At 37.5% G+C, this 23830-nt stretch overlaps 1 protein-coding gene across 1 annotated transcript in view; it reads left to right on the top strand.

The window, feature by feature from the left end:
- The window catches only part of LOC139453299 (vesicular integral-membrane protein VIP36-like), a 30396-nt gene extending 6960 nt beyond the window's left edge, over positions 1-23436 (top strand). The window contains exons 2-9 of the mRNA XM_071234946.1: positions 2958-3073; positions 4115-4229; positions 6026-6108; positions 7268-7429; positions 11848-11962; positions 13478-13533; positions 15065-15128; positions 15506-23436. Coding sequence (XP_071091047.1) covers positions 2958-3073; positions 4115-4229; positions 6026-6108; positions 7268-7429; positions 11848-11962; positions 13478-13533; positions 15065-15128; positions 15506-15669 — 875 coding nt within the window. The 3' untranslated portion in view covers positions 15670-23436. The remainder of the gene's footprint in view (positions 1-2957; positions 3074-4114; positions 4230-6025; positions 6109-7267; positions 7430-11847; positions 11963-13477; positions 13534-15064; positions 15129-15505) is intronic.
- The last annotated feature ends 394 nt before the right edge of the window (positions 23437-23830 follow it).

Raw genomic sequence — 23830 nt, 5'->3', positions numbered from 1 at the left:
TGACTATAGTTTGCAGCTAATGAATTGCAAGCCTTATTTGATATGCTAGCTACTAAACTAGTTGCCCATATCATCTGGAAACTGTCAGTGTTACTATCCATTGGAACAGAATAGAACCTGGGAAATCCACTCAGCCCCCGAGGCCTCGGTGGCTGACTGGGTTAGTTCACTGACTTTGTGTGCTGGCGATTAGGTGCCTCACTCTGGCAGTGTGGTAACATTTGTTACATTTGTCCACTTTCTAAATGGCATTTTGTTGTCAAAGCTTTTACTTCACGACAAATGTAAGTTTGACACATCAAACATGATTAATATGATCAAATTTGGACACATCAATATGATCAAATTTCGACACATTGGTGTTTGACTATACTTGTCCCCACCAATAAAGTTTGAATCTGATTTTGAATATGGCTGCCACATCTACTACTGTCCTCATTGGATTTTACAAATAACTTGTTTTTCCTGTTTGGGAACATTCTAGTGGAGCATAGTGAGTTTGGTGTTGCATATGTTACCTATCTGGAAACCATTGTCATTCAGAACCAACAAGTTCGAACTATTTCCATATCAATAAAACATAGAGAAAACGATCACTAGCAAAGCTTTCTGAATGCTTTTTGATTCTTCCTGACAGAGAGAATGGATAACTGAAGCTACTTCCCATTTAAATTATAAATATGATCTTTCACAAATTGTCATTATCAAACCAAGTATGATTTTTTAAGTTTGAATGCCTCGATTCATCATGTTAACATGTTTGTTGTGCAATTTGCAATTCTGGATAGCAAGAAGGGCCCATATTGCAAATTTAAATGCACCATTTCATAGTTCTAATGGCTGTTACTTGGACATTTTCTTTTCATAAGTCAAAGTTGATTTCACTGTGGCCACCCCAGCAGCCATATTGAAAAATGTTTTTATTGCCATTCCCATGTTTGTACAACATGTACAATATGAAATGAAGTTTGGTAATTTTGTTTTATTAAATTGTGGGTCTCAGGATGTACATGGAGTGCAATATTTATCTATTTTTTACCTTGACTATTAATTAATTATCATGCTATTGTTTTCACTCCAAAGGCTTATTTTTTTCTCTGTACACATTCAGTTCTCAGTATATATCGGTATGTTTTTATATTTTTAGATATTTTAATGTCAGTGCTGTGAGAAACTTTTGTTTAGTAGCTATCTTTGTTGACATTATAAACTGTTGACTACATATCTATGTGAGCTATAAAGCCATGGCCATGGTAACCAGTGACGTCATAATGGTCTGCAAAGCATTGTGATGTAATTTCATTGCAGCGATATCTACAGTGTAGATATCGCTTGATCTCATCCAAGCGATATCTCCTGTGGGAGCCAGTTTTGGATGATAAATGTCAGTATCTATCATATATTTAAAAACATCACAACCATTAACCATTGTTAACAGTGATTAATGCCATGATATGAGTGATAAATGTGACTCATTTACATACAGAAAGTCTGTAGCCTTTATTATGCTTATGGGGATGTCGTTGTTCAGTGTAATATTGATAAAATGTAGTAGTGTTCACTGCTATACTCACTAATCATGGGAATAGTCTGATTAATGTTTTATTATTGATATGATTGCTTGTGATGACTATAGTTTGCAGCTAATGAATTGCAAGCCTTATTTGATATGCTAGCTACTAAACTAGTTGCCCATATCATCTGGAAACTGTCAGTGTTACTATCCATTGGAACAGAATAGAACCTGGGAAATCCACTCAGCCCCCGAGGCCTCGGTGGCTGACTGGGTTAGTTCACTGACTTTGTGTGCTGGCGATTAGGTGCCTCACTCTGGCAGTGTGGTAACATTTGTTACATTTGTCCACTTTCTAAATGGCATTGTGTTGTCAAAGCTTTTACTTCACGACAAATGTAAGTTTGACACATCAAACATGATTAATATGATCAAATTTGGACACATCAATATGATCAAATTTCGACACATTGGTGTTTGACTATACTTGTCCCCACCAATAAAGTTTGAATCTGATTTTGAATATGGCTGCCACATCTACTACTGTCCTCATTGGATTTTACAAATAACTTGTTTTTCCTGTTTGGGAACATTCTAGTGGAGCATAGTGAGTTTGGTGTTGCATATGTTACCTATCTGGAAACCATTGTCATTCAGAACCAACAAGTTCGAACTATTTCCATATCAATAAAACATAGAGAAAACGATCACTAGCAAAGCTTTCTGAATGCTTTTTGATTCTTCCTGACAGAGAGAATGGATAACTGAAGCTACTTCCCATTTAAATTATAAATATGATCTTTCACAAATTGTCATTATCAAACCAAGTATGATTTTTTAAGTTTGAATGCCTCGATTCATCATGTTAACATGTTTGTTGCGCAATTTGCAATTCTGGATAGCAAGAAGGGCCCATATTGCAAATTTAAATGCACCATTTCATAGTTCTAATGGCTGTTACTTGGACATTTTCTTTTCATAAGTCAAAGTTGATTTCACTGTGGCCACCCCAGCAGCCATATTGAAAAATGTTTTTATTGCCATTCCCATGTTTGTACAACATGTACAATATGAAATGAAGTTTGGTAATTTTGTTTTATTAAATTGTGGGTCTCAGGATGTACATGGAGTGCAATATTTATCTATTTTTTACCTTGACTATTAATTAATTATCATGCTATTGTTTTCACTCCAAAGGCTTATTTTTTTCTCTGTACACATTCAGTTCTCAGTATATATCGGTATGTTTTTATATTTTTAGATATTTTAATGTCAGTGCTGTGAGAAACTTTTGTTTAGTAGCTATCTTTGTTGACATTATAAACTGTTGACTACATATCTATGTGAGCTATAAAGCCATGGCACTATATTTGAACATTAACATGATTGATAGGATCAATGTGTTGGTATGTTGTGCATCAGTTGTGTGTGACCATGGTTGCAGGTTCAGGCATGGCAGTGCCCCTGTGGGACTTCCAGGGGTCAACACTCGTGACCAACCAGTACATCCGACTGACCAGTGACCACCAGAGTCTGCAAGGAGCCATCTGGAACACTGCTGTGAGTTCCTCAAATATTGGGGGAAATAATGAATACAGAATTCATCATGATTCTTCATTCCAATTTCTTAATTCTACATTTTTCTCATTACTATTACCATGAACATGAATTACATCAATTGATGCTGATGTGCATTTTGTTGCCTGGTCCAGACTTATTTGCAGACTGCCATCAAATAGCTGGTATATTGCTAAGTACGGCGTTAAACAGTGAACCGAAGTGGTAAACGCCCGAGACCTGCATCACTTCGGGCTTTCCTCCCACATGAAGCTGACACGCTGTGATATAACTGGAGTAATGTTAAAAGCGGCGTTAAACCAAACTCACTCACTTACTTAACATATGTTTAATGTGTTTATAGAGCGACTAGGCTCGAACAAATTCAAAACAAATTTAGTTTGATTATGCTGTTATTTGGTTACTGTTAGCCCAAATTTACACAGACAGTATGCATGGTATGTCTCAATATCACACATAGCATTGCATCTATTCCCTTCATAACAAGTACAATGCATATGGAGCAGGGTCCCCTTTCAGTTCAACGTTGTTTCAGTTTAACATGTTTAAGAAATCATTCTTGTATTATATGCTACTTTGCAATTTTTTGCCCCTAATCTCAAGGCAAGATAGACACAATTTTTTATGGATAACAACTTCTTTAATACTGTAAAAGGCGACGTTTCGGCATAGATCCTTATACCGTTGTCAAGCAAGACTTGCTTGACAACGGTATAAGGATCTATGCCGAAACGTCGCCTTTTACAGTATTAAAGAAGTTGTTATCCATAAAAAATTGTGTCTATCTTGTCATCCGTCAACTTCTAAGTAATGCCTATCAAACAATCTAATCTCAAGGGTTTGAAGTTTGAACTGTGTCGACCGAGTACTGTGTTCTCTCGCTACCACATTACCTTTTGGGTCAAAATAATTGATGAGCTTTATAATCGATCAGCGGTTTAACTGTGGTGGAGTCGTACTAAGACAAGAGAACTGACCAGTGTTGGGAATAATGTTATTGAGCGAGACAGCTTTCTTCCACAGCCATGCTATGTGCGGAGCTGGGAGCTGCATATTCAGTTCAAGGTTCATGGGTCCGGGAAGAACCTTTTCGGAGATGGAATTGCTATCTGGTACACCAAGGAAAGGATGCAGATGGGTATGTAACAGTAGAGATACTTCCCTTGAATTAATGTGATCATGATGATTTTTATCTCCCGCCACGAAACTATTCAAAAACTATTCAAGCTAGAGAAATGAAATTTTACACACTGATGTTACTGGTCACAACCTCAAATGAGTTCGAAAATTGGTGTCGTACATTCATTTTTTTAGAATTATGGCCCTTACTCCATGCTTTTCAACTTATTGCATACTGTCTGAAAATGTGGACAAGTGTTCTCAGCAACTGTTGAAATTTCATTTATGAAAGTTTGCACGCTTATATACATGATATTAGAGATACTTGTTAAGACTGAGTTATTATTTCCAGAGAAGGGGCTTTTTGTGTGTATTAATTTCACATTTAATAAATTTTTCTGATGACATAATGTTACCCTTGTGGCTATCTCTTTTTAAGGACTTTTATTTATTTTTTATATTGACTACTTTACACATGATACATGCTATATGAACCAACAAAATTCTAATTTGGCCTATGGCGGATGATGATGACAATGTTGTTTTCTTCTTCTTTTCTGTTTTTCTGTGTGTAACAGGAAAAGTTAACTCTGTTTGTAATGAAATAGGAACATTAGTCATAATCATGTGTTTATGATGTTTATGTTTAAGAAATATTTTGTGATCTCCTGCGTGTTGACATTCATGATATAAGCATGAAAAGGTACCATTTTCCTGATACAACACTATTATCTTGAGGGGGCATGGGTGGCCCAGTCATCTAAGGTGTTACAATTTGCTGTGCTGAGTTGTGTCCCTTGGGCACACAACAAACCTATGATTGTGGGTTTGAATCTGGTTTACCCAATGATGTTTCTACCCTTGAAGAGCAAGGTGGAAGAAGTCTTCAGCATCCCATGCTTGCCATGAAAGGACTATACTATAGGCGATTAATGGGATCAAGTGGTCAGATTCATTCGGCGACTTGGTTGTTGCATGTCATCGTTTACCAATTGCATGGATCAATGCTCATGATGTCAGTCACAGGATTGTCTGGTCCAGACTCAATTATTTATTTACAGACCACTGTCATATAGCTGGAATATTGCTGAGGATGGTGTTAAACAACAAACAAACAATTATGTTTGTAGGTTTGTCATCACCTTGCCCATGGTTGTGGATCTCATGAAAATGGTAGATGTCCTGCATCACTTGGGGCTTTGGTCCCATATTCAGCTGACGTGCTCTGATATAACATGTATAACAAGGAATACTGTTAAAAGCATGGTTAAACCCAACCCACTGACTCACTTTCATCATGATCATGACTATTGCAGCACTTTTCTTATAGTGTTGACCCAAGTAGAACAAAGCAGTCAGAACTGATTTTCTTGTATACTCAGGGATATAGCTAGGATTATAACTTTATTGCCCTTTGTCAGCAAATTGGAAAAGAAAATAATTACTTTGTTGAAGCTAGTTGATATTTTCCTAAGTATTTTAGTATTAAATTCAGTGCAATAATGTAAGAACTTAGCACTAAAGCCTGTCATCTTTACTGGTCCTGTTATCAGTGGTGTACAAGTCACCTCTACCAAGCCATAACATGAGATGACTATATTTACATGAACAGATGAACAGGGAAACTTTTAATTCCAATTTTGGAAGTTTGGAACATTTGCTGCAGACTTTGGTCTGAATATTGGCCCAGGTCAGGTCCAGATAAATCCCCCTGCTTGTATCAGTGTGTGTATACTGGTTATTTGAATTAGGATATCTTTCTACAAAAGTAATCACTGTTTTCTGATGGAAATAAAATGACTACTTCTCTGACAGGTTCTATCTTCGGCAGCAAGGACAACTTTGTTGGACTGGGCATCTTCCTGGACACATACAGCAACCACAATGGGCCACATAATGTAAGGCATAAACTAATGCAGAGATAGTAATACGTCATAGCAAATTATCATGATTCTTTAGAAAATAATCTACAAACATGAAGGATTAAGTATTTCCTGTCCTGAGTGTATTGTTAGTCTGGAGCTTTGGTGAGAATTAAAGAAAATACTGCAGTAATAAAACTTGCCCTTATGATTCTTATGGGAAATATACCTCATTAAAATACATGATATAGAGAAACCAATCTGTGCCAATATCTTTTGAGTCTACCTCCCAGAACATCGCTGTAAGCATAATTTTCAGTAGTGTGTAGTGTTATCATCACTGATCATATGGATAATTATTAGCTGAGCTCACTGGATTGAACAGCTTCTGGCTAGTGGCTAAAGTCACTGACTGTAAAACCCCATTCATGCCTTTAGCATGTCTAGGCCACCCTTTTTTATTTTTATGTTTCATGGATTTATTCCAGCTTTTCCATACAAGGTCTGTCGAAATAAAATTAATAAATGTTATCTATAAATTCCATGTCTACATCACTATCAGTGATTCAAGAAGCCAGCTGCTGTATAAATAAATAAATGATTGACATAGCTATCTATCTTTATTGTACAAGAGGGACTATATTACTAGCGGGAAACAAAAAATAAAAATAAATATTTTTATCTGTAATTTATTTCTTTTCCAACTGCTTTTCAGCAGGGGCAGCAGGAGCATGAACCGAAAAAAGCAAATATGTGGCCTTAGGGGATAAATTTGGGCTGTATCATTTGCCAGATTATTAATGCTTCATGGGGTGGGAGCTATGTATCTTTGTATATATGTTGATTGTCCTTTGAACATCCTCTGTAAGGCAGGGTTTACAGATTGTTGACATACATCATCATTGGATTTATTTTCAGGAAAAAGAGGGATATGTTTAACCATTATTTTTTTAAACCAGCAGTCAAACTTCACATCAAACTCGTATCAAACTTGAATCAAACTTGAATCAAACTTCAGTCTCTTAATCTGAACAGGTAATGATTTGAATACTATTGAACATGACAATGTTGGAAAAAGTGTCATTTGTAGGTGATATACAAAAGTGTAATCTTCACAGTGCTTTAAATAGTTTAATAATCTGAACGAATAATTGGATTGGCCGTGGTGTGTTGCTGACATAGACATTGTTTTCAGCACCAGCATCCGTACATCTCAGGGATGGTGAACAACGGCTCCGAATCGTACGATCATGACACCGACGGCACACACACACAGATAGCAGGGTGTGAGGCCCCGTTCCGAAACAAGGACTACGACACCTTCGTGGCCATCCGATATGAAAATAATGAATTGAAAGTGAGGAATTTGTGTGTTAACATCAACAGAATCAGCATCATCACTTCTCTGTTTAATATTTTATTGTGTTATGTTTATTAACATGCATGAATCTGGTATGTACAATTAGTAAATTATAACATCCTAACTTATTTTAACACTTTACAAATTCGGACATTTGCAATGTATTGAGGTGATGGTTTTTAACTGGGGACTCCAGGGAATTGCAATCATCCAATGGGACTCGTGCTGTCAAGTATTAGACCATGTAGACTGGTATGAGGAACAATGTCAACATAGTACATGTATAAAGAATCGAAAGTCTTGTTCTGACATTTTAACACTTGCACCAGTGCAAATAAAACTTTATGAAACAGCCTGCTTTACTTACACATAACCCATGCTTGTTGTAAGAGGCGACTAACTGGATCGGGGTGTCAGGCTTGCTGACTTGGTTGATGCATGTCATCGTATCCCAATAGTGAAGATCGATGATCATGATGTCCATCACTACAGTACAAGGCCTGGTCCAGATTCAGACCCCTGTCAAATAGCTAGGATGAGTTCAATCACATATTAAATTAATGTTGTTTATTTAATCAATGAATATAATGTTATGCTTTGTTATTCAACTCTCTCTCATGCATTCTTCACTTTTGTTAGTATATCTTGCTATCAGTCTTTGTGTTTGTGAGAAGTGTGTATTCAAACAGTGGATGCAGCTGGAAGCTGTTGTTCCCAGTTCAGTAGTCATGGTAACTATATTGTCTGGCATAGAAAACTTGGCCTTCAACAAGACTTGATTCCCAGCGTGCATATGATGACGCTAAGTGAAATGTCTTAATATCATTGATTATTTTGAAGTGAAGGTGTGTGTTATTCTAAAACAATGTAAGATTCGTTTACAGAAATATTGATGGAAATTTTAAACAACTGCTCCAAATCCCCATTAGCACGATTTAAATGCATCACAAATGTAATAGTTGTATATCCTTAATCTTTTGTAATATATTGAGGGGGCACTGGAGGTCATGTCATCTAAGCTGCTACAGTTTGCTGTGCAGTGTTGTGTCCCATAGGCATACCACTTTGATAGTGGGTTTGAATCCTGGTTCACCCCGATTACATTCCTATGTTTGTCGCACCATACCTGTGTTCATGGGTTTCACCACTGTCTGAGACCTGCATCCCTTCTGTCTTTCCTCACACAATAACCTGTTTATCATGTTCATGGACATAGAAATAGTTTTTTTATCTTATCCTGACTCATACTTATTGATTATCTCTCTCTTTTCCTTTGCTATTCCCAGAGAACAGAAAACAGCTCACCCAAATGCACCCTTACTCTGCAGATGTGCACTGGAACCACATGACCAAGCCCAGTAACTCACTCATCACTCTCTCTTTTTCGTGCCATCTGTGTAGCTGGGAATTTTTTTGTGTGCACCATAATCCACGCCATCCATCAAAAAGAACTGCACTGCAGAGGGTAGATGTAATTTCTGCGCACCCTTGGGGAAGGTAGATTTTTGTAATTATGTTTTTGCAGTGCTGAGAAAGAAGATGGATCGAAAACGACTTGAGTCATCACGCTTGTTATCATCCGAAGAGATGGCTAAAAGTAAAAAGAGGCGAGAATCTACACCCTGCCCTTCGTCAGAGGAAGGGAGAAAATTTGAATTAAGTACATGTATTATTCTAATTACTCCCGCTGAAGATAATGCAGTTACCCCTCATCTTACTTCCTTGTCTACTAGTAAGAAGTTTAGAGGGTTTAAGAATAAATCTACTGAAACCTTCAGTCAGGCTGTTAATCTACAACAAATGGCTGAGAAAAAGGGTGCTGCATCAACTTCATCTAAGCCGTCTTCCCCTAGCAGAGAGTATGTTTTCACAGAGGTTACTACCTATACAAAACAACTTACTTCATCATTATCCACGGAGGGAGTCCAGCTGTTTCTTCTACTCAGAAGAAAACCTGCACGCAGACAATTACGTCTGCACAACCCCAGAGGTTCATGCAGGCGCACTGTCATCCAATCAGGCTACAAATACAGACACAAACCTCAATAAGCCTTGGACCTTCGCACAGATACTTGCCTTCTCGCAGCCCAACATCAATCAACCAACATTTACCCAATCTCTGGCGTTCGTGCAGCCTATATTACTAATCAACACGAGTTGACACACGCCAGCATTTACGCAGGCTCCAGCCTTCGTGCAGCCATCAGCGTTTACACTGCCTACTACATTTGCGCAGCCTACTACATTTGCGCAGCTTACCTTTTTCTACACAAGGTACATTGCCAACACCTGCTATTAATACAGATATGATAGCAAATATTACACAACAAGTCATAATGGCTATGCAACAACAAATGTGTAATAAACCTGGTGCTCAGTCGACTACGTCTTCACACAATAGCTCGCCGGAGATTGATGAGGATTACTCACTTATGTAAAATCTTATCGCATAGAGGATCAGAAAATTGCACAACTTGATATCACTACAAGACATGCATTCTTTTGACTAGCGATGACACGCGCTATGAATGAAGCTGTGATCTATGAGTTAAAAGAGCCTCAGAATGACCATGAAAGAACGGTACTTTCAGCTCTCATCAATCAGAAGAAAAACCAAGAAATTATTTCTGATCCTATAAGTTCAGTGTCGTGAGGTCTTACACTACTACGGCGACAAAGCAACAAAAATAACTGTAATTGGTCAGATACCTATACCAAAGAATTATTAAGACAACCTTGAAAGGGCCCAACCATTTTTAATGGTAACATACGTAAACACAACTAAGAAGGACTTCAAGACTCCAAAGATCATATGCTCATCAAGTCTGTTCAGACTAGGAATTCTATGTATCGTCAATCCATTCAGAAAACCCTATTCAAAAGCCGTTTCACGGGTATTAAAAAAGCTAAAGAAAAACGCTAGTACAACTACAGAGGCAGGAAATCGTCTACTTTTCGCAAGTCACATGGCAGGTCATGTGACTGGTCAAGGGTGCGGATTGAGGGGATCCGACAATTACCAGTGAAGATAGGCTGATGAGCGACTGCGAACTTCAATCTACAGAGCTACTCAGACTACAACTGAATTTTACCCTGAAATCATTAACACAGCTGGGTTGGTTAATAAATTATCAGAAGTCCGACTTACAACCATCTGAGGATCTCAAATTTCTCGGGATCAGATTTCTAATGAACCAGAATCAAATACTAGTACCAGAAGATCGGTGAATGAAAATCAAGACTTACTTGCCAGCAGCAATATACAAGGAAATCTCAGTCAACGAATGGCAAGTGATACTAGGCTTACTCACGTCCGCCCAAGCGTTGACTGTCCGAGGCAGACTACACTTACGCCCTATTCAGAGATTTCTAAATCCATACCTAGAGTACTAGGATTTAAAACTGCAATTACTACAAACATTTAGACACCTCTTGGTGAACAGGGGCACGGGTGGCTGAGTCGTCTAAGGCGCGGCAATTCGCTGTGCAGAGTTGTGTCCCCTAGGCACTTCAGAAACCTATGATAGTGCATTCGAATCCTGGTTCGCCCCGATTATGTTTCTAGATTTGTCAGCACCATACCCGTGCTTGTGGGTTTCACCAAAGTGGTAAACGTCTGAGACCTGCATCACTTCGGGCTTTCTTCCTACATTAAGCTGACACGCCATGATATACCTGGAATACTGTTAAAAGCAAAGTAAAATAAAAAAGTAAAATGGCTAACGGGATAAAACTTATTAACACTTCAATCGTTTAAGGTGAACAAGATTCTAAATCTAAGAAACCTTCTAAATCCACAAATCTATATGATTTACTTCCATTTTTGTTACTCACAAAAAAGGAAGGTGGTCCCCAATAAAGAATTTACACAGAAGATTAACAATGTTCCCATGATATTCATAGAACAGATCAACGTTAATCACACATACAGGTGGAACCCACCACCAACTGAGAGATTCAAGTAATAAGTATGAGTCAGGATAAGGTAAAATATGTATTTTTAGAATAAAAATATCATTTATACTTATCCTGACTCATACACATGAGTGAGTGAGTGGGGTTTAACGCCGCTTTTAACAGTATTCCAGTTATATCGCGGCGTGTCAGCTTTATGTGGGAGGAAAGCCCGTCATACACATGACTACCCTCCTGGCCTTCCCCTCTTTCCACTGATGTGTTATGGACCATTAAGTAGGAAAATAGAGAGCGTGCTGAGTTACTGGGCTTGGTCACGTGGTTCTTGTGTCCATGCGTGGTGTAATGGTGGGTTGGGGTGAGCTTTTTTCTCTGTTCTCTGGGAACAGCACAGGAAGTTTCCACTACCTATTTGGAAAAGAGAGAGATAAGCAATAAGTATGAGTCAGGATAAGTATAAATGATATTTTTACTCTAAAAAATACATTTCTGTGTTTCAGGTATCTTCAGATATTGCCAATAAGAATGGCTGGGCTGAGTGTTTTCAAGTGCCGGGAGTGAAGTTACCTGTGGGCTATTACTTTGGTGTGTCAGCTGCAACAGGGGACTTAGCAGGTCAGTGTCCGGTTCATGCTGAATCAGAACGCCTCCGTGGTCTAATGGTACAGCATCTGCCCGGAGAGCAGAAGGTACGGGATTAGATCCCCTGTCGCATCATACCAAAATACCTTAAAAAATGGTTCTTGTTGTTACCCTGTCTGGCGCTTGGCATTAAGGGGCTAAAACAAGGACTGGTCGGCTCAGAGACAGTATACTGTGTCTGAGTGGGGTATTCATGTTAAACTGTGGCATGGTATCTGAGTGGGCTATCACTATAAAATCGTAATCAGTCTGGACCAGTACAAACAGCCACACACACACACAAACTCACATCGCATGCACATCGCTATGTAATTTTGGACCCGACGTTAAACCCCATTTCACCTCTCCTCAAACTGAATCAATTTTTAGCATCCCATCACCCGTCTGTTTTGTCTTCATGGCTGACAAGTGGGCATAGAGGGCCATGTTGTCTAAGGCACTGCAATTAATCTGTACAGTTGAATCCCTTCGGCGTACCAGGATCTTATGATTGCTGGTTCAAATCCCTGTTTTGCCCTGATTATGTTTCTAGGTTTGTCCAAAGTGGTTAACTTGTAAACCTGCATCACTTTCAGCAAACTGCCTCCCCATGATATAACTGAAGTACTGTTCAAAGGCGACTATGCTTGTTGTAAGAGGTGACTAATGGGATCGGTTGGCCAGGCTTGCTGACTTGGTCGTATCCCAATTGCATGGACTGATGCTCATGATGTCAATCACTGGATTGTCTGGTCCAGACTTGATTACTTACACACCGCCATCATATAGCTTGAATATTCCTGAGTGCAGTGTTAAACAACAAACAAACCAACAAACTGTTCAAAGTGTTGTTAATCTAACGTCACTCACTCACTCACGCAAAGCCTAGTGGTTATAGCATTGGCTTTTTGTGCCAAAGGCCCAGCTCAATTTCTTACATGGGGAAAAGGAAGTCAATTCTTGGTGCCAACTGCCATGATATGGCTGGAATGATACCAGCTTGTGGTTGAGAAACATGTGAAAAGTGCTATTAATCTTACCTCACTCACTTATGACCCATGGGACCTGTGGTAGTGATGGACAGTTATGAAAGGGAGGTAATTCTTCACTTTTTGTCATTTGTGACTATTGTTGTGTGTAGTAAATATGTGTTGTCATGGTAATGTTTTAAAGAGACTGGTGGGGAGGTTAGATCTGTAATGTTATTAGACTCTGGAACACTTAATTGTAGATGAAAATTTGGTCCTATTCTGTCCCATAATTACAGAAGTTGCAGGGCTGTTGGGTAGTATAGTGGTTAAAGCACTCACTTGTGACACTGGATGCCTTGGTTCAATTCCCCATATGGGTGTAATGTGAAGCCCATTTCTTGTGTCCCCTACCCTGATATAACATGAATATTGCTAATAGTGGTGTAAAATCCATCTCAATCGCTACAGCTACATCATGTAGTGTGTATTGATGCAGTTTGGTTTTCATGTTGTTAATAAACTGTTTCTTTTATTTCAGATAATCATGATATTATTTCAATGAAACTTTATGATTTGGATAAAGTAACAGATTCAGTGAGTATAACATTGTTCACCTGTTTCAGTTATCTCAACAGACCAGTAAAGATCTGGGGGTAGAATAGGTCTTCAGCAACCTATGCTTATTGTAAAAGGGGACTATGCTTGTCGTAAGAGGTGACTAACGGGACCGGCTGGTCAGGCTCACTGACTTGCTTGATGCATGTCCTCATCTTCCAATTGCGGAGATCGATGTTCACGATGTCAATCACTGGATCGCCTGGTCCAGACTCGATTATTTACAGACCGCCATCACATAGCTGCAATATTGTTGAGTGCGGCGTTAAACAGCAAACATATAGATAACTTAATATGTATTTACTCATGTTGTAATGGGGATGAGTGTGTGTGTCTGCGTGTCTGTCTGCGTGTCTACGTGTGCAGAGTTGTGGTCGTTTGGCATGCCTGAAATCGTGGGTTCAGGTCTTGGCGGTTCACCCTAATACTTCGCTTGGTTTGTCTTGCTCATGGGTTTCACCAAACTAGTTAGTGTCTGAAACCAGGATCGCACATTAAGCTAACATGCTGTGATATGACTGGAATACTGTTCAAAGTGGCTTTAAGCCCATGTCACACTCTCACTCATTGATGTCTCTTGGTGTGTTATGCATCCCTCATGGGTATTGATCTTAGCTTACTAGTTGTCAAGAAATGACGATCGTGCCAGGAAGTCGCTGGATAATAAGGGTTTTATTATCTGTAACTCAACCCTTAATGTTAATGCAAAGCTTGGATGTAAGGCCATTCATATTACCCTGTGTGTTTTTCATCTCTATGCTCAGCTTCAGATAATCAGGATAATTTAGTCCTTATTATTCTCTTTTCAAAGTGTTCAACAGTTGATGTATCAGTGTTGAAAGCATGGATGGAGAAAATAGAGGGCTTAAACACATGTTAAGAAAGGACAAAAACAAACCATGAGGAGAATGACCTTGCTTCCTGTCTTTCAATATCCTATGGTACCATTATAATAGATAGCAGGTTTTTTTATGATATTGGAAATTTATTAATTTTTAGCACACGTGACTAATAGACAAGTGAGCTTATGCATCATGCGCCGTAAACATCTCTGACGATGAGACCATTAGAACATTCAAGCTGAAACATCATTAGGATGTTTGTTTTGTCTTTGACAACAGTTGTTATGTTTCTTGGTGTGACAGCAATATAGGGCTGGTGAGAGAAACAAAAACCAAAACCAGATGACCTAAAACTAAAAGCAACTGTCTTACTTTTAATGTTGTCATACTGAAGAAGGAAGGTTTGTTGTGGTTTCAATTACCTGATTTGCTCTGATCATAATCCTTGGTCTGTCTTCACTATCTCAACCTAAAAACAGTATGAACCATGATGAACATTACATGTTGTTTTCCTGTGAAATTAATGTCAAGTTATTGGGACTTTGCTCATTAAATTTTATTTATTATCTTGTCAGAAATTGTTCGATATTTAATCAATGACTTACAGCTACAGCATGTACAGTAGCACAAGTCTTAACAGTGTTAACATGTCCATGTCTGTCTTTCAGGATAAGAAAACTGAGCCACCTTATACCGGCTTGCCAATGGCGGAGCATATGGAGGCCCCCAGAGGTTAGTGTCTTGTTGAGCTCATTAGAATCACACATAGGAACACACCGAGAACACAAATATTCCCGAAATCATACACCCTTGTGGGTGTAGATGCCATGGTACTCATAAACAACACGTTTTAAACAGTATCCACAACAACATAATAGTGCAGCCTTTATTATATTCCATTCAGAACTGCCCTTTTATGTTCATGTTCTGGGTACATAAACCTGATGTGCTGACTATCTTCTGAGGCAAGGAAGTCAACTGACTATATAAGTCCAGTTTCCACTCTTGCTGAAATAGGCTGGGATTCCGTAGTTACATTTTGGCTGGACAAAACCAGCAGGCACTTAATGTCATATATTTTGCTGAGAAATGCTATCTTCTGTCTACAGATCGTGTTGATGACAACAAAGGGTCGTATCTCCTGGGCAGTCTGACTGGATGGAAGCTGTTTGTTGTTATTTTCCTCATCCTCATCGGCATCAGTGTTTGTGGCATTGTTGGATTTGTTGTTTTTCAGCGCAACCAGGATTACTCTCGAAAACGGTTTTACTAAACCTTTTACCTGGTATATATTTATTTTAATAAGTGGATAATAGTAAGGTTTTGTCAGAATAAATTTTTTTGTCGGATGATAACTTATAAGTTTGTGATGAAAGTAAAAAGAGTAAGAAAAATATTTAAAAAGAGGTGATGGGGGTTTTAAGCATCAATTTATTCAAAATGGTTTATTTTTTGTATATTTGTATATTTGTGGGACTGATGAGTGATAGTATGCAGGCCATGCATTGGAATACATTTTGTATTATGTGTGACTTGAAAATATATAATGTGACTTCAGTCTAGCTATTACGTTTCCAAGGCACATATGCTTGACAACAGGGAGCACTTCGTGATGTGATGGTGATGACTCAATACCTCTAGTATCCTGTGTGTTGAAAATGGGAGTGGTGCACAAGTTCCGAAATGCAAACACTTGTTTATTTTGTTAGAAGGCATTTTCTTACACATGTTATGACCATGTCCAAAACAATTAACACATCCAAAGTAAAATTGTATTCATAGTTGTTTATTTGTCATATTTAGTGTCATTTTGAAAGCCCTGTAATCAACATAGATATATATCTCACTTCATGTATTTGGGAGTTAAAAATCATTCATGTCTTCATCTCATTAAGGGGGACACGGGTGGCCCAGTCATTTAAGGCGCCGTGATTCGCTGTGCAGAGTTGCGTCTCCTGGACACGCCAGAAACTTATGATTGTGGGTTCGAATCCCGGTTCACCCCGATTATGTTTCTAGGTTTGTCGGCACCATACTCGTGCTCGTGGGTTTCACTGAAGTGGTAAACGTCAGAGACCTGCATCACTTTGGGCTTTCCTCCCACATTAAGCTGACACACCGTGTTAAAAGCGGCGTTAAACCCAACTCACTCACTCACTCATCTCATTAAGGATTATCTGTGTTAAAATGTTTTTTTTTTACATTTGTGAGATCAAGATGAAAGAAAATATGAAAATGTGTTCAATTAATTACATATAATATGTCAGTTCCCACTGAATGTAGCCTTGTTTCCCTGACTACCGTCAATGGAGCATCAGCATGTAACCCCAAATTGTCCACTTAACATGTATATTCTGGGCTAGTTTTGCTCTTGCTTTTGGTCAAAACCATCATCTGCAGTTCTCTGATGATTTTGTTTTGTTAGTTGATATTTTTTTAATGTGAGTATCATACATCATACTGTTTATGACCTTTAGAGCTACTGGTATGAAACAGTTTGACATTTGTAATACTGCTTACAGTGTCACTGGAAAGGTCCATAAGCTAAATGAAATGCTGTGATGTTTGATGTTAAAGACTGTTTAGATTTAGTTACCATTATCAGGAACTAGGGCATTTTGTGTTTGCTCTTTACTTGGTGTACCATGTCTACTGATGTGCCTACTCAAAATTTCACTCAAAAATGTCAGAATAAAATCAAAATGTAGTCTCACTTTCTTCCTTCTGAAGTGTAATGTTTTCAAAACAATACTTTTCCAATTAGTTTTCCTTATTTAACGGTAACCCAACTGAAACCTATTTTTTTTTATGATTTGGCTTGTGTTTAAGGTTGTATTTGTACATACTTGTTGAAGAGGAAAGATTTTCAAGCACTGTCCAATATCTGAAAGTGACAAAATATCAAAAGCTCACATTTAACTCCCCAATCATCTTTGACAGAAAATCATTTTTATTTCAAAAATTAAAATTGGTTATTTTGATTGTAATTATTAAATTAATGATTATATCTTGAAAACTACTGCATGGATTCTTTTCAAATTTAGGACACTTCTAAACTAATAGGAGAGGGGCTGTGCAAAGCTTGATTTTGATATGTGGATTTTCTGCAAAAATATGATTTTCATGTTTTGAACTTAGACATATTTTTTACATCAACATTTGTATGACCTATAAGTTGAAAACTTAATTGATTCTTTTGAATTGGATGTGCGGTTTCTATACCTTTCGGGGAGATGCAGTGCAAATTTTGATTTTGATAAGTGGATTTTCTGGTTTTTTTGTGTTTTGAACTTAGAAATATATTGTAGTCGAAGTTGTGGGTGTTAGTGAGCCCTGCTCACTTTCTGCCTTGTTGTTCCTTACTCAGCTACAAGTAAACCTGTAGTCAATATATTTATTTGAGTGATTGCTTTTCCTAAACTTCACAGCATTCCAGAGTGTATAAAAATTGTAAGCCAGAATTGGAATGAAAAGTTTTTGTAGCTTCTGCCCATAATTAGTGAGCTGGGTCTCAAAAGTTTGGCAATACTTACTTAATTGGCCCTGAAAGTTAACCCCACATAAAAATATTCTTCTGCAGTGAGAACTGTAAATTCAAGTTGCCTTCTCTATCATATGCAATGTTGTAAATAACAGTATGAAATGCATTTGACTTGTGTATTTTAAATATCAAACTTAAATGATAACTTAAGCTGTATATGCCTGCATGGTCATAGCTGTATTTTCATTCTAATAAACTGTGCCATATCTCTTGCAAAAACTCCTTCCTGATCCAATGTTTTGTATTCATATTTCAAACTGCAGTACATTCAGGAGATAAACATTATGTGTTGTCAGATTCGCGGGTGTTAATATACTGTTATTAAGTGTTCAATGCCCAGAAATTTCATTTGGAAGTGATGTAAGTGTTCACAGCAGTAACAGGGTTTCATTGTATAAGTGGGTGCATAGTGGATGGGGTAGGTGCTAAATAACACTCATCATAAGATGTCCATGGAAGTGCCAATATGATCATATGTAACCATGGTAATAGCTTAAGGGTTGATTTGATTTTCTGAGGGGAACTGGTCTTTTGGCATGTTTGGATTTTTCTTAAGAAAAAAAAAATGTTTTAGAAATTATTGTTTATTTTTTAAATTTTGCATTAGGTTTTACAAACAAAACAAGTTGTTTGCTGAAATTGCTGTGTGTCCTAACAAGATGTGTTCTGAATAGCAAGTATGAAGATCCGGGGTAGAATAGGTCTTCAGCAACCCATGCTTGCCGTAAAAGGCAACTATGCTTGTCGTAAGACGCCACTAATGGGATCGCGTGGTCAGACTTGCGGACTTGGTTGATGCATGTCATTTTATCCCAACTGCATGGATCGATGCCCATGATACCAATCACTGGATTGTTTGGTCCAGACTTGATTATTCATAGACTGCCGTCATATAGCTGGAATATTGCTAGCGTGGCGTTAAACAACAAACAAACAAACAGAAAATATGATTGTTCGTCTCTCTTCAGAGAAAATAATTCTATGGCTTGAAGCAGGGACTGAAAAAAGTCTGTAACAAATATTTAACACCCCATTCTTTATAGTGAATAATAGGGCCCTTACTACAGTCAGAAGTCATAGTGCATGAGAATGTCATTTGGGTATTGTACTAGGTTTTTTTACCTTTTGGTGATAGCATGGAGATGAAAACAGGATGCATGTGCAATGGGTATGTTTAATATTTCTAGATTTGTTTGAGACTTTGTTACATGTATAAAATATGCAGAGACAATGTGCCATTTATTGATGATTGAAATGTTCTGTGAACTAATTATTTGTGTCTGTTGAGTTTGGTTGTGGTCTTTAATAAATGAATGTCATGCATAAGAACAACGATGCAGTGAAATTGCCTCATGAATTGATATGTTAAATCGAGGTGACTATCATTGCACTTACTTATGGTAAACACAACATATTGCGCAGATTTTACATAAAGTTTTGTGTCACAGAAATTCATATTTTCCAATTTTTAATAATTTAATTTAGCCCTATGACTATCAACCATTTCTTCTGGGGGCTGATTTATGTTTTTTATTTGAATAATAAGCAGTTATGTACCATCAGATTTTGAGGAATGAATTGTATGCCGTTTTAACTGTCTATTTCCTCTTTTGTAACCCTACTTCTAACATGTCCAGTAAGGCACAAAACTTTTCAGTGTAACTTGATAATTGCAGTGATGTGATAAGAAAATGTTCAAATTGTTTTCATCATATGAACACTTCACCTGTAACAGGTGCCCCAGACCAGGATGAGCTGAGAAGTACGTTTCTTGTTCAACTGTCACAATGACTTATTAATGTTTGGTGGTTTTCTGGTTTGTTCAAGAACTTTACACATGCACCTTCTCTAAAACCACAAATGAAACATTTCAGAAAAGATTGGCTTGAGGTTTAAAGGTGTATTCATGCAATACTGCATCGTCAAAGCAACTTGAGTCAGTTACCTCTGATTTTCCTGGAATGGGTTGAAGTGTATAATCATTTCAAGTGAATTATGAGCTTTATTAAGATGAACTCTACTTTCTCCCTGTTGCTCAGTGAATAAATCCTGTTCGAAATTCCATTGGAAAGACAAACATTCAGTATTGTTATTAGGTCTTTTGCTCCAATTGAGTAGCATGAAAAAACTTGTACAGTGTATTGGTTTGTATGTTCCATGCCTCTAATGTGGTGATAATACATTTTAGAAGCATATTTGGTCTTTGGAAGGCCTACCTTTTCATTTGACTATTTAAACAGAACAATTCTCTTCCTACTTATAATGGTCTCTGTGATTTCACCTATCATTCAGTCTGAGGCACTGCAATTTACTGTACAGAGCCGCTTCTTGTGCCAGAAACCCCATTCGTGACCAACTTGTGTTATTCCGGGACAAGCCAAATAGTGACTCGTGCCCTTCTCGTGGCCATTTTTGTGACTGGGTTCCGTCTAAGTGCAAACAGGCATACCTAAAACAATTATCAACTCGTTGCGTAATGATTCACATATATTTCCCCCCGTGTCATATATATTCCAGATTTTATTTAAAACACATCGGGACTTACAGTATTTTTTACAGTATGACTGGACACATTTAGCTGTACCTAGCGTATATTTTTAGATGCAAGACATGGATAAAATCAAAAATTATTCCCAAGGGATTCTTTGATCGAAGTACTTGATGTCATACATACATTCTGATTGGTTTGTCGTATATTTGCACATAACTTTCATTAATGGGGACGAGTCTTCTTGAAGGTTACGGAAAGGGGCAAGTGGTGACGAATGCCAGAAACCCATGATCATACGTTCACATCCAGATTTGACTCTGATTATGTGTTTTAGTTTCACTTGGGTGGATTACTAAACAGTTAAGACCTGCATCACTTAGAGCCTTCCTCCCACATCAGGCTCTCCATATCAGTATTGAAATACATTTCAAGCAAAACTCACTAAATTTAGTTCCTGCAAATGAAATTTGAATTAATATGAATCAGTCAGATGAATCGGTTGATTCATATTTCATGATAATTAAACGTTTTTAAAGTTATTGTATCACTTAAGGATTACAATCAGACAGTTAATATTTCTGACTCACTTAACACTGACACATTTCAGACTGATTGATTCAAAGGATATTTACCACTACTATGTCTTTTATGGAATCCTTTTCGGCAGATATTTGAGATTATATTGTGATTATTTTCTAGCGTTGGCGTTTTATGCCTATGTGAATTCACCCACTGCGATACTTTTCCATACTTCCGTTCATGTTTGTTAATCATTTTTGTATATAGCTTTCAGAAACTGATGCTTTCATTTCAAATTGTATAAATAGATCAATGTATGGAAATTGTAATTATCAATAGAATTACTACATCTTGTGATGCAAAGGGCTTACATCTTATCAAGTATTAAACAATAGTTCAAAATCTATAAATTTAAAATGATCAAATACTAATTCCTAAGACACTATTCATACCTCTTTTAAAGAAGTTATTCCAATTAGTATATATACCAGTTATACCTTTAGTTCATGCCAATGGTAGAATATGGGTAGTAGAAATATTTGATGTGAACATTTTTTAGCAAATTTTGGAGAATTTCAGCTTCCAGGTAATAGTGCTTCCCTCAACTGCCAGTAGTGAAATCCAGCTCAACAGATGATATTTTCATATGTTTTGTCTTTGAAAACAAGTTCCTTTTGTACATGATTGTGGTAAAGTTGTATGAAAGTGGACTGAATGTTTTGCACCCTTGCAACACCTTGATAAAGAGTATTTCTGTTGTGAAGCCGTGGAATGAGGATGAATGGATGGATGTCTTCCCACTGATGGGAGCTCGCCTTACAATATGTTTGTGTGAGCATTTGGTGACATTTGCCTGTAAATTGATAAACTGTACTCACATGACTTTTATTTATTTAAGATAATGGGCTTATGCACAAAACATGTGTCAGTGTTAACAAGTATTGCCCTTCTATCATGCAGAGATAGGGATCATCAAAGTACTCCTCCATGGATCATCTTCCAGAGGCAAGAACGTCCACTAGCCTTTTATCCAAATCCTGTTTTCACCCTTGCCACATCAAGCCCACTTTCCTGTGCTAAATATGATTGGACTATCGCACATATCCAGTCAGCGAACGTTTCACATAATCAACATCCACAACTGGTACACCTTCGTATGAAAGTGATTTACCACTGTCTGTCTTTGTTGACACAGCTTTTTAATCTTTTAAACACCCAAACAGTTGCCTATGTTTTTGTGTCAGAGATGAAATCATGAATGTTTTCATTAACTGCTCGACGAGGTGGTTGCCAATGGCAGTCAGCATTTTTGTGAAGCTCTACGAGATAAGAACAGCGATCTGATTGGATATCGCATTTTCATTACAAGGGGCACAACTCGTGATCAACGCAAGGTGGTGCAAGGGTCAAGAAAAGTAGCCATGATGTGTCAAGGGTAGAAACTAGGCTTGCCTCAGGAAGACGTCCATGGATATTCATTTTGCGTTGATACAATTTTGTTATATTTTGTTTGTAACATCATGTATCTAACCAAAAGGATACATGTATACATGATAAAGATATGTAATATGGGTTGAAAATGAAATTCTTTTGTCTTTTCAATAGGTCTCAACATGCTCAATCCATTTCATGTCTAATGGACCCAGGCGTATTTACTTTTCTCTGGTCATTTTCTTTACTAATGCAATATGGCCATAAACATGAAACATCAATGTCAAACATACATGGATTTTATCATATGGCCTTCTGGAGATATATCTTTATCCAGTAGGGATGGGTATTGGAGGTTTAAAGTGTATCACAATAGTTTGCGATGCACAAGGCCCTATGGTGAGACGTATCACCATATATTGTATAATTCTAAATTTTGAATTCGGGAGCAACCTAATACATTAAGGTATGAATTGAAGTTCATAAATGTTCAAGACAAGATGCTGGTACAACATAAAGTTTACTCAGTCAATAAATACAAGCCATTTGGGGGCCTCAGATGCATGCTCCAGGGCTGCGAAGGCATTTGGCAAGTATATGACATTAAACACATGATAAAACACGCTATTTGAAATCACTTTATATATTGAGCATGAAAAAATGATATTGTGATACATGTCACAGAAAGAATGAACCTTAATATACCAATAATACCGGTAATACCGCACACCCTTAGTATCCAGACAAGGTATATTGTTGACCCCTCTACAGAGCTACTCCAGAAATCGGAAGAAGCATTGCCATACTTTGACATGCCTCCAACTGTGTTGACATTTTAAAAGCTATTCATTATGACAGAGAATATTTGCATCTGATTGTATCTATCCAGCACTCCTGCAATTCAAAAGCATTCAATTTCCTAGAGATGTTAAATACTGTTTAGGTAAACAAAAACAAGCTTGTAGTTAACTATGTGTGACAGATGTTTGGAAGGTGAGCTTCTGTACCTGGGTTCTGGATGTTTTGTTGAACTAAAGGTTGAATCAATAAATGCCTAAAGTTGACAATATTTATTGTTTTGTTTTTTTAATTTTAAGATTACATGTATTATGATCATATCATATCTTAATAATACTTGTAGTATGATTATGGATAATAGGCAGATGTTCATACATGTTCAGGCTGTTTGACTTGGGCATAGTTGGCTGAATGTGCCATTGTGTCAGAATGGCATGGCTTGTTGTGCATGCTGATTATGAGATTTGTCAGATGGGTTTAACACATAATACGAGAGCTGGACAAAAAGTCTGACTACTTTCAAATATGGGCCTAATCAAAGTGAACTATTCAATGCAGTACACTTTGCAAGTGTATTTGGTCTGTTGAGGCTGTTTGTATATTAGCGACAGCCAGTTGAATGTAATAGGGGTCCAAATGGACACAGAAATGGCA

This window comes from Haliotis cracherodii, unplaced genomic scaffold, assembly GCF_022045235.1.
Source record: "Haliotis cracherodii isolate W230 unplaced genomic scaffold, xgHalCrac1.p SCAF_9, whole genome shotgun sequence".
Lineage (NCBI taxonomy): Eukaryota > Metazoa > Mollusca > Gastropoda > Lepetellida > Haliotidae > Haliotis > Haliotis cracherodii.
Note: the sequence above shows the minus strand (reverse complement) of the source record. Positions and strands in the feature narration are given on the sequence as shown.